General features: G+C 46.4%; 1 protein-coding gene across 1 annotated transcript in view; it reads right to left on the bottom strand.

Annotated features, from left to right (window-relative positions):
* Positions 1 to 16,518, bottom strand: part of acss3 (acyl-CoA synthetase short chain family member 3) — a 37,674-nt gene that overhangs the window by 2,570 nt on the left and 18,586 nt on the right. Inside the window, exons 10-12 of the mRNA XM_036520208.1 lie at positions 2,221 to 2,316; positions 1,641 to 1,704; positions 182 to 263 (exon numbers count right to left, since the gene is read on the bottom strand). Of these exons, the coding sequence (XP_036376101.1) occupies positions 182 to 263; positions 1,641 to 1,704; positions 2,221 to 2,316 (242 nt within the window). The remainder of the gene's footprint in view (positions 1 to 181; positions 264 to 1,640; positions 1,705 to 2,220; positions 2,317 to 16,518) is intronic.

Here is a 16,518-nt window from a genome sequence, read left to right as displayed (position 1 = left end):
CTGTGTATATATAGGGTTCGGTACTATCGGCGGTTTCAGGCATCCGCTGGGGGTCTTGGAACATATCCCCCACAGATAAGGGGGGACTACTTTATTAACATCTTCAAGCCAAAAGTGTGTGAGAGCTCTCTAATGACCCTACTGTTGGGTCGAACAATAAAATGCAGAGGGAAACACGTACAGGGAACTTAGTGAAGTAGAGCTCCTTAAACAGCTGGTGGTTCTGCCACAGAGATAAGGCCGCTCCGGGAGGCAGCGGGAGTCTGGTGAATCGTAGGAGATAAACAGGGAGAAGATGAATTGCCCCGGTGTGGCCTGCACCACAAACCCACACAAAACACAGCCGTAAGGAGGGAGATGGATTCAGAGAGGACGGAGACAGGGGGCGAACGAGGACAGAGATTCTCAAGGAAGACTTGGAATCAAACAGGAGGCAGGAGGCAAAGAAGACAAGGGTTCGAGAGGAAGAGGTGGAACAGTCGACAGAAGAAAAGAGCACTCAGTAGGCTTTGGCCTGCACTAGCTCACTTATCGTAGTATCATAACCCTACAGCTGCAATGGAATGGCAAATATAAACGTTCCCTTGGCGACTGGAACCGTAGTTCCCTTGGCGATTGAAACGGCAGTTTACACGGGAGCCCTACGTGTGATTTTCTTCTATTAAGGATTCTCCTCAGATTCAATATTACATCATTCAATATACAATATGGAATGTGGACAATACGAATATCTGAGTGGTAAAACGCAGCACTAAGACTGTCTGGTCCCCACAAGGCATCTATTATTGTGGCTGAATGCCAGTGCTGGCATTACAATAGCCTACACTTCAGACTGATAATGGAAGCTTGGGCTCCATCTAAATGAATGACATTCAGAGACAAATGAATGACAGGGTATGAAAAGACATCTAAACGGTTCCATCCTGCGAGAAAAACAGAGAAACTGCACTTAAAAATGTGCATTGTTTATCTCACCATCTAGGGACAAAGACAGACCAGAAAAACACATCAGTGTAAGGACAAAGGGATCGCAAAGGAGGAGACATTCAGAAGTTTTCTCCTCCAGGAGAAATGGCCATCATTAATTCACATCAGAGCTGTTGTTTAGCACTCTGACAAAAGGGTAGCTTTTATATCGGGGCTTGATATTCTCTGGTGAAAAGCTCCTTTTCTGCTTTGCCGTGTCACTTAAAATTCACCTTGTTGGTAGCTGCAGCAGGAATATCAATGGAGAGGGAGAGGGAGAGGGAGAGGGAGAGGGAGAGGGAGAGGGAGAGGAGAGGGAGAGAGGGAGAGGGAGAGAGAGAGAGAGAGAGAGAGAGGGAGAGAGAGAGAGAGAGAGAGAGAGAGAGAGAATATACCTGGCCCAAATGTGTGCAACAAGACAACAAAGGAAGTGTGGCCACCTGCTGGACTACACAAAGAGGCTGCAACTCGCTCTCACTATCTAATAAGATCAGGACGAGGCAGCCTTGAGAGCAGACTTTACAATTACAGTTATGACTATGAGCCTGTGCGAATGTGGAATCTGACACATGACTTCACAATCTTTGTGCACTTCACAGTAATTGGCCTTGATAAAAAGGAGCTAAAACACAGCAGACTTGACATAAGGTCAAGGCGCTGTGAATGTACAATACCTCACTACGATATTTCCCAGAGTCCTCGGCTTCACTTCCTGCATGTTGTCGTCAATCACTGAGACTGAAAAGAGAAGGAGCAGGAAAGGGTTCACTGCATTCATCAGGGAGGAAAAGAGGGCTTTATTTAGTTTTTTTTTCTGATCACCCATCTGGCAATAATATCAAAATATAGGTTTTCACAAAGAATAACAACTGCATTTTTAATAGTCATTTCCAATTCTCCAGAGCATGCTTTTTGGTTTCCCTGCCAGGCTTTAATGGAAAAACCCTATGCTAAACATTTTAAAGGAAGTTAATGATTGCTTCAAGGTATCTGAACAAGCGGAATTGCTCTATTTTGATAAGATGAATGCACTAATTAACATTATAAATGTAATCAATAAATTATCGGAGATAATACTTGGCAGTGTGGATTCTTCCAATGCAAAGTCCATTAAACGGAACCCATTTGTACCACTGGCAGAGACACAGTGAGCTGTCCACCACCTAGGCTAAGCATTTTTATGGCTGCAGAGCTATTCCATCAGTGGTGCTTTGCTCTTTACTGTAGTAAAGAGAAGAGAGGCACTGTTCTTACCATTGTATCCTGGTACAGGCCTGCCAGCTTGGCCGGGAGGGGGTGACAGTGAGTTTCCCAGGCCAATGCAGGTGGCAGTGATGGCAGAACCGCTCTCTGTAAAACACAGGGGTTGGACATAAATGGGTTAAGAAAACTCACCAGACCTGAGCTGAGATACAGTCTGTTCTCTCAAGCTGGACAGTGCACTCGTAGTTTACTCCTATAACTGGATTTGGAATGACTAAATGACACGCACGGCTCTGTCAGAGCGGGGTTAATCTGAGAGCTTGCTTGAACAGAGTAAGAGGTGTTCCCGTATTAAGCCCATGCACCCTATAACATAGGGGCGGCAGTATAGCATACTGGTACAGAGGAGGGCTTGTGACCATAAGGTTGCAGGTTCAATTCCCTGCTGTTGTACCCTTGGGCAAAGTACTTAACCCAGAATTGCCTCAGTAAATAACCAGCTGTATAAATGGATAACATGTCAAAAATATAACCTCAGTAATCGATGGTATTTGCTGATGTCGCCTTGTGAATCATCGTCTAAATGCACTACGAGAGACACTGGACCGGGAGTCAAATTCCTTGTGTGTGTAAAAGCATACTTGGCCAATAAAATCTGATTCTGATTCTGATTTCTCCAACAGCAGCTGCCGAAGTTCAGTCTTTCAGCGACCCCCCAACCCCCCGCAGCCCCCCTCCCCCTGCCCCTGTCCTTGTGTGCTACTTCTCACTGCCTCCTCCTCTGTGCGCTGCTCCACTTTCATTTAAATCACACTCTGCTTTCAGCCTGGATCTCCACACATTCACTACACGCGCTAACAACCATCGTCCTTCCGATCCCACTCACCCCTGGAGCCAGAAACCTGGGACCAGGGTCTAGGATTGTGCAAAAAAGTGGCATCAAGCATGACCATTCATTACACTACATTACGTTACATTCATTTAGCAGACGGTCTTATCCAGAGTGACTTCCAGCGCAAGAGAACAGACGTGTATCCGCTCAATGAGAAAAGAAGAATCAAAACTACACTGCAATACTACACGTGAGATAAACCGCAAGTAACACAAATAATACAAGTAGCAGCTGTTAGGCGGTGGGGGATTGAGGTGCAACTGAACTTTATCTGAAATGGTGCATGACATCAAACACCAGTCTAAACCAGTTTTCTTTCTGAGAATTTTGTGTGGATGTTGTTTGATTCTTCAAGGCTTCGCTGAGCAGGGTCAGTTTGAGCAGTTGACCTCTCCCTCAGTGACATCAGGACATGCTTTTCTGTTAACTGCCCTCTGGCTATAGGTGGCTAGTCCCTATTCTGCTGCCTCTGCCAGCTCATATGACAGCCAGGGGTGTGTTTAGCCTCTCTGTGGCTTGGGCTTGAGAGGCTCAACACCAGACTCTCAGACACCACCTAGTGTTTGTGGCAGGGACTGCATGTCTTTTTCCATTTAACAACTTACCGTGCATAAGCTTATGGCCCATTAGCTGTCCCCTAGCAACACTTCAGAACATTTGCTTGCACTGCAGGCATGACCTCACCTGGCAGCTGGCTTTGTTTGGTCTGGGGGCTTTAGTATGGACACTGCTGTCTCCTGCCCCTGACACAATGGTAGACACCCTGTGTGAGCGTGTGAGCATGCCCAGTGCAGTCCGTCCACTCACCACCCCAACTGCCTGCCACTACAGTGCAGGTCAAGAGTTAAAAGAGCCAAAGAGCCAAGTGAGGAGCCTCAGTACATTTCCTGGAAGACGTAAAAGAAGCACTCTTCCAGGTACCAAAATCACTGAGATGTGACTCCTGCTTAAATCAAGCTGTTACAGTCAGCTTGAAGCCCCACACTAATTGCCAAGTTCACTGAAGTCAGCAATTAAGCTGTAGAAAACCTAACAGCAATAAACAATCTAACAACTGTCAGCAATTAAACACTTAGATGGGAGTTAGGCCATACAAAGGACTCAATTTGTGGTTTTTAAAATATGCACATTGTGGATATTTGGGGTTTAGATGGGAAACCATGAAAGCATCTGTACACTGCAGAAAACTGGGAACCAGTTCCTCTCTCTGCAGAGAAGCCAGCAGTAAACAGTAATGCACCTCAAGAAGGCATTAAAAATACTGACCTATTTTAATCCTTAAGACTATCTATCATTGTTTTTTTGGTTTTCCATGGGTGGAGAAGGCGGCAGCTCATAGCCCTGAAAAAACCAGTTGCTCTGAGAAACTGATTGACAAGGACCAGTTCAGTGACAGTTGTAAATAGGAGAAATTCAGCTTGATGCATAGACTTTATCCTTATTCGGCAATAAGATCAAACTAGACAATGCATCACCTTCATGAATACAACGTACGTACACCATGACACTTAAGCTTGAGGAATTCACCTCAAGCAATGAAGACAGACACCTCCCAGACACCTCCTTGCACACTGAAATCTGCCAGAGCAGGGATGTGTCCAATGAGAGAGCAGCGCTGAGTCGATTGACAGCGCAAAACAGCAGCTCTTGACCCAGGACTATTAAACCAAACCTCAGAGACAGAGGACTGCTCTGCCGGGTGGAGGGAGGTGGGGAGAGAGAATCCAGGACGGGAGTCAGCCTCACATGTTTTAACTGCCGTCTGGGCTGAACTGCTGCTGGGACACAGAGGCAGGGCCATCTCCTCCTCCAGAGCAGCAGAGCGTCTGGCACCGAGAGCCAGGCGGAGGGTGAGGAACACACGCAGGGTTTGAAAGCACACAGCAGGGGGAGGACGGGACGTCAAAGGGCACAGCTCCAGGGGGAGGAGGCGGAAGCACTGGAGGGCGAGGGGGCAGTACAGGCCCTTCCCCTTAAATAACAGGGATTCAGCTCCAGCAGCAGCCCCACAACAGCAACAGCAGCTGGGGGAGAGAGGGGCCTGCTGGGAGTGGGGCTCAACACACACCCTATACACACACTCACCACAACCACACCACTTTCACAAGCATGCAGACACACACACACACACACACATGCCACACCCAGGTGTTTATGTGTGTATAAAGCATGGGGTTTTGTACTCTTTCTGGACTTTTGAGATGCTTCCTCTCTGGGGTTAGAGGTCACTGGTGTGTGTACCTGTGTATGTGGGATGTGTGTGTGTGTGTGTGTGTGTGTGTATGTGTCTGAACATGCAGGTCTGTGTGTGTGTGCTGCTGTGCTAATCTGCTGTTGCTGGGGAAACTCACGAGATCCTACACCTGAATCAAGATCAGGCCGAGGTGAACAAACAAGTTCCTGCGCTGCCCCCACCTTGGCCTTACCGCATCACTGCAATCTCCAAACAAAAGGCAAGCAACAGACACACAGTGCTCACCTCCCTGAAAGAGTTTGACCCTGCAGATTTCATACTGTATGTACAGATGTCATGCTGTATGTGTAATCACAGTCCTGAGATCCAAACAAATGCACACGCTAACCTATTACAGACTGTCATGTATATGGAGGTCCCTGGTTTGCCCTGTAGTTTAGTTCCACTGAGAATGTGAGGAGTGATGAGCACGCTGGCTGAGGACAATGGTACTCCTGGGAGGAGGACATCTTTACATCTGGCGTCTCTACCCACTCTCACACCCCCCCCCCCCCCCCCAGAGAGAGAGGCAGCACCGTCTCCACTCAGCTGAGAGATTAGAGGAACACTCCTGCCGGCTCTCAGAGGACAGGGGCAACCGGAGCTGCGGCAAGGAATGAACCAAACTCCGCAAAACATCCGTCCGGCTTACGGTAAACCCAGACCAGCAAATTTTCACAGAGACCAGGATAACGAAAGAGCGGTCCCGCAGTATATGCACGTTATCTCTGGGAGTAATGAACACATATGCAGGTCCACAGGGGGCCACAGATGAAGCTCTCTGTGACTGAGAGCCAAGCAGCTGTCAAGAGCTCATTTTAGACTGCTGGAGTGATATGACAGAATCACACCTCTCTCTCACACACAGACACACACACACACACACAGATACACACAGAGTGGAAAGGGCTGCCTAGTTAACTACTCTGAAGCTCACTTCCCAGCTGCAGCAGAATGTTTTAAACTATGTATATATCTTCCCCTGATAAACACATAAAGGATTGTGACTAAAGATAAAAAGTAACTATTTATAGGTGTAAAACACAGACCTCACACATCTCCCAGCTATGGGGAAGGGGGAGGGGGTTGGAAGCTTCTTGTTCAGACTTTATTATCTTAAAGATGTTGGACTTCTAATCATACAATTTTGTGTACATAGTAAATAAAATAGAGGAACAGTGATTATATTCTGATCATGTATTGTGTAGGAAGTACATTCCTCAGGTTACTGATGATACATTATGCAAACGTAACTGATCGACAAAATACATACTATGTGGTGTGCTGACAATCAAATACTTTAGCTTAAACTCTTACACATTTTTGAAAAGAATTTCAAGCTTCCCTTTCATGTTCACAGGATCTCAAACGTTTAACAGCAGTCAGGCCCTCAGCAGTCCTCCAGGCTACGCCACCTCATTCACAGACACACACACACACACACCAGCAAACAGACACCCTACAACACACGCACACATACATCACTGAATTAAAAATGTCACTTATTTAAGGCGGAATAAAGCGGCCGGTAAATGACAGGAAGCAGGAGAGCAGAAACAGAGGCACTCTGGAAATCTGGAGAAAGTGAAACTGTAATTACGCTGCCGGCGGCTTCCCTCCACTTTTAATGAAGTATTCCCTGGGACCCGAGCCATATGCCGCACGCACAGGAAGCGCCGAGCCCGTCCCGGTCCACAGGTGGCAAACACAACAGGGAAGCCGAGGCAGGCTTACAGCGGCGGCTCAGAAATAGAACACATCAAGGCTGAAAGACGATCGCTGCTTTACCGCGGAAGAGAGATGAAAACAAAAAAGATGAAGCTCGGCTTAAAAACAGCTCCCACTGCCGGCACCCATTAAATCTCTCAAAAAAAAACTGCAGACTTGCTTTCCCTCTTAGAAGAAATCCACTGGTAGAGTACAGAACAGGCAGAGAGGATACTTGTGTGCTCTAACATGCTGAGAAGGCCCCCGTGGCTCTTTGAAAGAAAAACAAGGGGGGAAAAAAAAATCTAAAGATTCCATTACAGATATAATTTCACTTGGACATCTGTTTGGTGCCTTAAATGGAAGTTTCCTTAAAAAAAAAATTAATGAACCTCAGGGAAGCTGGCTAGATGTACCAAGTAGACACCAAGTAAATGGCTGGCAGATATTTGTAAATGCTTGATGGGTCTAACCATAGACTTTTTTACTGCTTTTTGTTTTCTCACAGAGCTCTCCGAGCGCACCTTTTAAATAATTATCATGCCCTCCATATGAAATGCAGGTATTTTCAGAGCAACACATCTATCAGGGCTTCAGCTGTAACAGGGAAAGCATTCATAAGTTTCTACCAGGTAAGGCGTTTAAAAGCCTGGTGCTTCATCCATCCAACCATGTTCCCTGTGGTTCATTTTTTTTCAGAAAAAAGCTTTTTTTCCAGAAAAGCTCAATTTAAAGCCCCACACAGATGTCCAGGTGAAACGATAACTGTAATGGAAGCTTCTGATATTTTCTTCCCTCGCAAAGGAAAGCTGCAGGTGCCTTGTAGCTCCGACATAAGCAGGCATGCCTCACATAAAGCGCAGCCGGGGTGTCTGTGCTGTGCGCATCGATTGGTAACACCGTGGCAGAGTAGACTCTCACAGATGCTATGCCTGCAAAAGCCAACACACCGGCGTTTACACCCACTCGGGGTAAAACCGGAGTTGTGTCCTCCTGATGGCAGAGGCTCTGTGGAGGAATGAAAGTCACTACAGCACACACAGCGAATGTGAGAGGTACGGAGTGTCTGAGAGCAACTATAGGGTGACTTGGGCCGAGAGAGCGTGCTGGCTACCATTTCTCTCCTGACTCCAGATCTAAGCAGAAGGATATGGGATGCAAAAGCCTGCAATACAACCCAGAGTCCACTCATCATGAACAGTGGTTCAGTGGTTATTATGATTGTGAGCAAGAAAAAAAATAATATGACTTCATTAATTTCTTCATATGCCATCTAATGTAACAACAGTTACTCTGGGGAAGATGGCTGGACATTGATCAGGTTTACCGAAAGGATTTCACTGTAAACACTGTCTGCAGGATGTACATAATTACATATTTCCACCTAGTTTCCGACACAGACCTACCTAAATGAGGCCCAGAGGAGTTTATATTTATACCACCAGACCTCATTCCATTAAAAATGCCCTTTGGTAGCATATAATGAACTAATTTATTTGACAGAAAGTTATGTCCATGTAGGTGGTGCAGTGTTTATGGAAATGTAACTGGATTTGGGAAATATGTAAACTGTACGAACTGAAAGTCATTCCACACCTACCAAGAGAATAATGTCAATAATTCTTTCTTGTTAATCTTGTCTCACAACCTTAACAGGCCACACAGCATCTCAACTCCACCAATCCCGGTCTGAGCATCAAGACCGAACTGGGGATACTTCCAATGGCCCAGACCGATCCCCGCTATTAATCACCGCCCAAATCGGCAACTACATACCGGCGAGCACAGACGCTCCCGACTGGAAACACACCGGTTGCCAGGCAACGCGCATGACATCAGCAACCTCCATCACCCCCCACCCCCCCTCTCCCCCCCCCCCACACACACTCACACACACAGTTTGCTCCCAAAAATAGCACAGAGATGATCAGCGGGCTTCAAAGCAACCTCGCTTTATTCAGCCATTCACAGGGGAAAATGAGGGTTGGTGTGGAGATGCATTACGGCTGCAAATGAGGCATGGCGAAATGAACGATTTAAAGGTGTAGATCCGGACTCGGATTCTGCTCAAAGAAACGAGCAAATGCGGAGATCAGATCGTCTCAATGAGAGAGAGAGACAAGAACAGCATTATGAAAAACGATAGCGAGGACAACACTGTGGGACTGGAGTGAATTTGTCAGAGGGTCACAGACTGAGTCATTAGATCAGCTGGCAGCATTAGAGACTGATTACAGTGTCGGCTCCAACATCCCATGAATAGACAATTTGCGGAATTAAGATTAACCACACGCTGGTAACAAGTAGGGCAGATAAATACATCTGAAATTTAAATTTAATTCACTGCTGATCAATCAAACTTCCAGTCCAGCTGAGATGCACCACTTGTGTCATTTTTAATCCTCTTAGATAGTATTTATCCTATAACAATCTGGACGTGTGCCATGACAGTAATCCATGTATGATGTCCACTGTTGGAGCAAGCATGACTGGTTTCTCCGGGTCAGGTCAGTGAGATGTGAGTGCCCTGTCTGTTTTCATTGACGTGCTGAAAGAAAGAAAAAATAACTGCACCAACCTGTCATAAAGGTGAAAAACAACCTCATGGGCATAAGCAAGAGCTTAATGCCATCGAGTCAGAGAATGCAGGAGAATCACAGCTGACTGTTGCATAAAAAGGGGTGCATCACATTCTGCAGTTGCTCGGAGGGCACCGGGGAAAGGCTATCTGCTCGGTCATTCTCAGGATACAGTCTGGCAGCTCTGATGTCTGGGATTCTGACTCAGTGTTAGACATCTGTGCTGAGGCCCTCGTGTCAATTCCAATCCCGCACAACACAGACCTTAGGCCTGCTGGAAATCTGGTCCATAATATTAAATAAGCAAAAGGCAGTGCTGACGGCAGGGGCTTAGCCTGCCAGTCATCTCAACACAGATGCTGTTCTGCAGGCAGGAGGGTGGTGTGGTGCTTATGGAAGCGTGCTCTGAGTGAGGCACTCACTGCACCCCCTGCTCCCAGCACTTCAGCGAGTGCTTCAGGAAACAAATGTGGAATATATGCATGGTGGTTATGCAAACATCCCCAGACAAGGCTGTCTGCTGCATGGAAATAATGGCATATGATTTAAACATAATGCACACACACACACATGCATGCACAGACACAGGCAAAAAGGTATATGAACATACAAACACCCACATCCACACCCCTGTATACATACATGTGCACACACGCACACAAACACACACACACACACACACACGCACACACACGCACATACACTCACACCCCTGTATACATACATGTGCACACACGCACACACACACACACACACACACACACACACACACAAGCACACACACGCACACACACACACACACCCACACCCCTGTATACATACATGTGCGCGCACACACACACACACACACACACACACACCTGTACACATACACACACACACACACGCACACACCTGTACACATACACACACATGCACATGCACACACACACCCCTGTACACATACACATGCACACATGTGTGCGCACACACAAACACACACACACACACACACACACACAAGCACACTTCTTTGGCAGCAGCATTAACAGTAGTTTGCACTGGTTAAAGATTATAAATCTTCCTTCAGAAAGATGCAGTCTGTGGTAGGAAGACACAAATATAGAGGGCCATGTCAAAGGCACAGCCTACACTGTACCAACGCAGAAAGAACACTTCAGTTCAGAGCTGGCTGGTGCTTAAAGAAACAGAAACATCACTGATCACAGCTCATCTTAACTATCTTAACAATAAATTCAATGTTTCCCAGTGTGGCGCTCTCATATTGTGAGATAATCCAGGTGAAGCAGCAGAGGTCAACCATAAGGGCCTGGTACGCTCTAAATCCAAAAAACCAAAGGGTGAAAGATTCCTGAGGTCGTACTCATCTGCCTGCATCATTACACATCACTACCATGCCTTTAAAAGCGGGCACACCTCAGCAGGAGGGAAATTCACACCCCGGGATTTGTGATGACATGGCTGCCTCTCTCAGCAGAATGCTTACACGAACAACATCCCTTCCCATGGATTTGTCATTCACGCATCAGTCTCTTTACTTCCTGCAACAGATTTTTTCCCCTTATTGATTTTTATTGTCCTTGCTTGAATATTAAACCTGAAGAGAACAAAAATCTTTGTAGGTAAAAAAAAAATCTGTACAGCAAATCCATTTTGTTCAATTTTGGACTCAATTTGGATTTGCTTGAATATTGAACCTGGAGAGAACAGAAATTGTAACAGGGACATAAGTAAAAAAAGAAAAAAAAAACGTGATACTCGTACGGCAAATTCATTTTGTTCAATTTGGATCCATTTGCTAGAAGCGTAGCCTCCTTCAGCGTGAATCTTTTCTCTTAAAAGGCTGCGGGAAAGGCGTGTGGCTTACACTGAAGAATGGCTCATTAGAAGCACTGAATGATTCTTTATTAATAGAATGGATTTAAAAGCTTATTCTAGAATGTAAGGTGGAGAGGCAGAATTCCATCTATTTTAATGAGACTTAAACTTAGACAAAATCTAATTGCAGTGTGTTTAACAATTAACCCAACGAAATTAAGATGATGTACTGTTTGTCGTTGAAATTATTTCTATTTCATTACTTGCAACAACATTATGCTCTGTAAAAAATACTACTGTCCTAAAAAAGCCTACTGTCATAATTCACAGAGGAAGACAAAGCACCGCTGCAGTTACACTGAAAACAAACATCTTCAGGTTCGATATTATCTATTGTCATTTCAGGATCCCTAAACTATCAGCTATGTCAATCCACTGCGGAGCTAAAGCTTGCTGCATGCAGCCCCATTAGCAGCCATTTGTAATTCACAGTATTGAGCATGTCTTACCAGGGCCTGCAGCTGATACATCAGTTGGATTGATGGACCTGTTGGCACACAGAGGCACGTGCCAAGTTCTCTTTATATGAACGACTTGCACAATATGAGGAATCATTAACTCTTTCTATCCCTTTGTATTTTCTACTGCCAGATTCTGTTGGAGACATCTTAACTTTATTCTGAAGGTAAATGCTTTGCATTACATTACATTGTTGTCATTTAGCAGATGATCTTATCTGCTCCGGACTTACACAGGTTACAGTTTTTTCCATTGATACAGCTGGATATTTACTGAGGCAGTTCTGGGTTAAGCTCCTTGCCCAAGAGTGCGGCAGCAGTGCCCCAGCGGGGAATAGAACTGGCAACCTTTCGGTTACGAGGCCTGCTCCTTACCACTATGCTACAATGCCACCCCAGTTAATGTACAAACGCTTAATGCACAACGACGGGTAACAATTTACACAAAATAACCAGTACCATCGAGACGGACACTTCACTGCCAGGACGCCGGGAGCAGTGCCACATGCGGATGGATGAGCCAGGATGACATTCCAGAGAAGCCACTGTGGGCTGCGACATTCAGTGCCACAACAGGGTAAACATTCTGTGTCATTTCACGTGTGGCGATGCAAAGAGACACTCGTTCTCGTCACACACTGCAGACTTCGCCCAGCCTGACAGAGTCACAGACATCCCCAGGACAGACGGACACAGCCCTGCTGGTGCCATCACCACCACCACTGGAACAGAGGCTCCTGCTCTGGAACAGCCCGGAAAACAAGCTCGATGATGGGGCGGACATTAAACAGAAACATACAACCTGCTTGGCACGGAGACAGGTACCAAACCAACAGTTACGACCCCCCGCTAGTCACAAATAACAAAGCAGGCACTAATAACGGCCTCTTATCCTCGGAGGAGAGCTGTTGGCTGCGCTCCAGAGGAAGGCTGCAGTTTGAAATATATCTGGGGCTTAGATTTAATCTCGCTCCCATAGACCCTTCATAAAACAGAAAGTGGTGGCCAGTTATTCTTGTTTTAATGCCTCAGCCTAGTTGGGTCTGAGCCTTGTGGCTGACCGATGTGTGGCCTCTGTGTTCTCTTTATGAGCTCCTGGAATCTTCGGGGAATGACACGACGGTGACATCACAATGGAGGCCATCAGGTTTCTCCAGCCATTTCAGAATGCAGAGGCTGGACTGGTTTATCTCTGCACTTGTGATTCAGATTAAATTAAAAACTCTGGTTCTAGCGTACTGAGCAGTAACCACAATAGCACGCCCATACTTACCATCTACTATCAAATGTTTCCTTAAGTGGTGGAGTGAGTCTCCTCCCAATATTGTGGTAAAAGCTTAGAAGAAAAATTCTGACGGTGGTTTAAGACATGAAGCCAAAAGCAGTACAAGCTTTCACTGTGGTACATGCTCAGTGGTAAACTCTCTGTGGTGGTACAGGCCTGCCGGCTGTATACTGGCGGTTGTAGTGCATGGTGCTGCACCTTACGCCAGCACTTACTTTGTGGCAATGGTTCCCACAGTGGCACTCTATTGCCAAAACCATTAGTGTCTGTACAGCTAGGATCCTGTTGAATGCACTTTTGTAAGTCACCCTGGATAAGAGTTTCTGCTGAATGAATACATGGAAAAGGTAAATCATTCTGGGGGGGGGGGTGTCACTCCCACGGCGAGGGAGTGACGGCAGTTTTGGAAGGGGGGGTGGGTGGTCTGGGTGAATCACCCTCCGCTCAGAATGGGCGGACTCAGACCTAATCGCGGCGCCTCAAATCGACAAACCTCCACAGGCCGGAAGCCAAGAGAGGAACCCTTACAGACCGTTGAGGGCAAACCCGATTGATTAAAAACTAAACCGACAAAAAAAAAAAAGCACACCCGCGGGCGATCTGAGCCGTTCGAGAGCGGCTCTTGACGAAGGCGTACGCGGCTGATCCGCCTGACTCACAGGTGAGGAGACAAACGCTGTGCCGGACAATGAAAAGGAACGACGCCGGCGTGGCGCTGCGGCTCCGAGATCACAACGGCATTTATTTCGCTTGATGATTAAACGAATGTTTCAACAAGCCCGCTCTCCGTCCGGGACATTCAGCGGTGTCCCCCCTCCTTCTCTTCCCATTATCAGATCTCATTAAGACGCGCTCTGACAGAGCGACTCCTCATCCAAGGTCACACAGTTAACAAGGCAAATGATGTGCATTAGGTACCGAATCAGGCAAAGGGAAAACCAACAAGTATTAAATGTCACGGAAAGAGAGATCAAGGGGGCTGTAATTAATGCCAAATTAATCTACATTAGTAACATAACATCGTCAGCCTTCATTTCCATAGGATATTAATTAGAGCTAAGTGAGTGACGGAGGAGTCCATGACAGTGAGGAATCCATCGTTTGATTATTGCCAGCTCCTACTGGATTTAAAACAGGGATAAAACAATCATGCATTCAAGGAGAAATCACAGGAATAAAAAAAAAATTAAAAACTCACAAAGCAAAAAAATGGAAATCCCAAGAAATCACAAGAATAAAAAAAAAAGTTCAAAAATCTCACAAGAAAATAATCCCAAACACACAAAAATTAAGCAGTTATTACGGATCCCAATAGTGTCGGGTCCTCTGTTTTGCCACAGGCATGGGGTTGTACTTAAACAGCTGGAATACATGAGCTATCCTTTGCTTCCCCTTTGCAGTCTGTCTTCAGGTTTGGGTAACAAATTCACACAGCCATCCATATAAAGACCACTGCAGACACAACCACCATCCTTGTTTTAACTCGACAGTTTTGGCAGCGTGACAACAGACAGCAGGTGGGCATTGATTTCAGTGAAGTTAAGGACACACCCCCGAGCAGGAGCTCTGAAGAGCCCCGTCGGGCTTCCTCTCGGCTCAGCTCAAAGCCGAGGCGAGCGGAGAGGACTCCCTCCCGGACTGAGGAAAGGGGCAGAGAGAGGGATCAGCGGAATGCGGAATGAAGCCCGGGCGCCTCCCTCTCCTTACTCTGCTGCGACCGATGCATATTTCATCACTCGCAAAGTCCACGGGAACTTCCTGCCCCGCTGGCCGCAGAACGGCGCCAGGAGGCGCGGCGTTTAGACTCCCCGCCCCTGCCCCGCAGAGGGGCGGGGCCGACGCTGTTTCAGGCTCTTAAGATCCTCGTTCGCCTGCTTTGTCCCGCCGTGATCACAGACGAGCGGGTCAGCCCCTCTTAGTGCCTCAAAATGGCGCCGCTTTTGATCCCGTCCCTACTGGCTAATCTCCTTCCGCCGCGGCGACCTTCCATCCCGCCAATCACTCACTCCCCAGGTGGCGGGGCCGGGGATGCTGGTAGCGCAAACGCTGCAAAGCACCTCTCCAGAACAGGGATTCAGCGCTACAGAGCTGTCTGCTAGAACATAACGGATCCGCCCTGGGTTGATTAATGCAGTCTGTCAATGCAATACATCTGCTGCACCGATCTCTGCTGCAGATATCTGGAATACAACACATTTCATTTACATTTTCATTTTATAGAATTATGTCACGCGGTAGATGCTAATATCCAGAGCAACTTGCTCCACAAGGCGAAGGTACTTCAATGCATTTCATAAAAGAACACGAGAACAACTGCAGCAAAAAACATCAGACCACACCTGAGCAAATATCAACACATCACACCATGCTGCAATATTGCTAATACAGTCTACAGTGCTTCATTAATCAAATCTGAACAATTAGTGTGAAAGCGCACCAAGACACCCAAGTAATACATAAAAAAAAGACCATGAGAGTATTAGATATGCCTCCACAGTATTTCTATGTATTATGCCTCTCATACCACCAGCAACTTATGGAAGCCAGACAATGTTTCACAAAGTGTTGACACTGGTACATTCCCAAGGTCGATGCATTTTCAACAAAGTATTGATTTTATATTTAACAAAGAAATGTCAGGCTCTTGGAAATCGATGGGCTCCCAGGCCAAAGAGGCAGCAGACATGTAATGCCTCTCCTGTACTGTCACCTGCACATGTATCACACTTTGATGGGAGTAATTGAATCGTGGACAGGGTGCTCTCGGCTTGCAACACCGGCTGAAGTCTGTTTGGGGTTCAATAGATTTAACGTCATTTGTGGAAGAGGGTGCAACGAAATAACTATCAGGGTCTCTTAGCTGTGGCAGTTCAAAAATTAACTAATGTCATAATGTCATTTCATTTACAGACACACATACACACACACACATACAAAATTTGTGTTTCTAGTATTCCAACTGTTCCAAAATGGTTTCACAGCTTAACACCCACCACCAAAAACAAACACCTTCACAGCAGCCTAACCCAATAAATGCTGAGCTGTGAGTTGTGATTCTGGAGAGCAGCAGCTTTTCCAGTCTTCTTTAAACCGTTAACACACTCACAGCTGGGAAAAGAAGCTAAAATCGGGCCAATTAAGATAATGACTCATTTAACCGAGTAATTAAGGGACTATATGGAGCAAAAGCATAATACCTCCAGGAGCAGGGTTCAGCTGCCCCCAGAAGAACCCTCAGCTGGTTCTTCCCCTCTCAGCTGTAAACTCGGGTGCTTGGTAAAGTGATTGGTAATCCACAGGCGTGTGTATGCCAGACT

The sequence above is a fragment of the Megalops cyprinoides genome, chromosome 25, assembly GCF_013368585.1.
Source record: "Megalops cyprinoides isolate fMegCyp1 chromosome 25, fMegCyp1.pri, whole genome shotgun sequence".
Lineage (NCBI taxonomy): Eukaryota > Metazoa > Chordata > Actinopteri > Elopiformes > Megalopidae > Megalops > Megalops cyprinoides.
The sequence above is the reverse complement of the archived record's forward strand: the minus strand, read 5'-3'. Positions and strand labels throughout refer to the sequence as shown.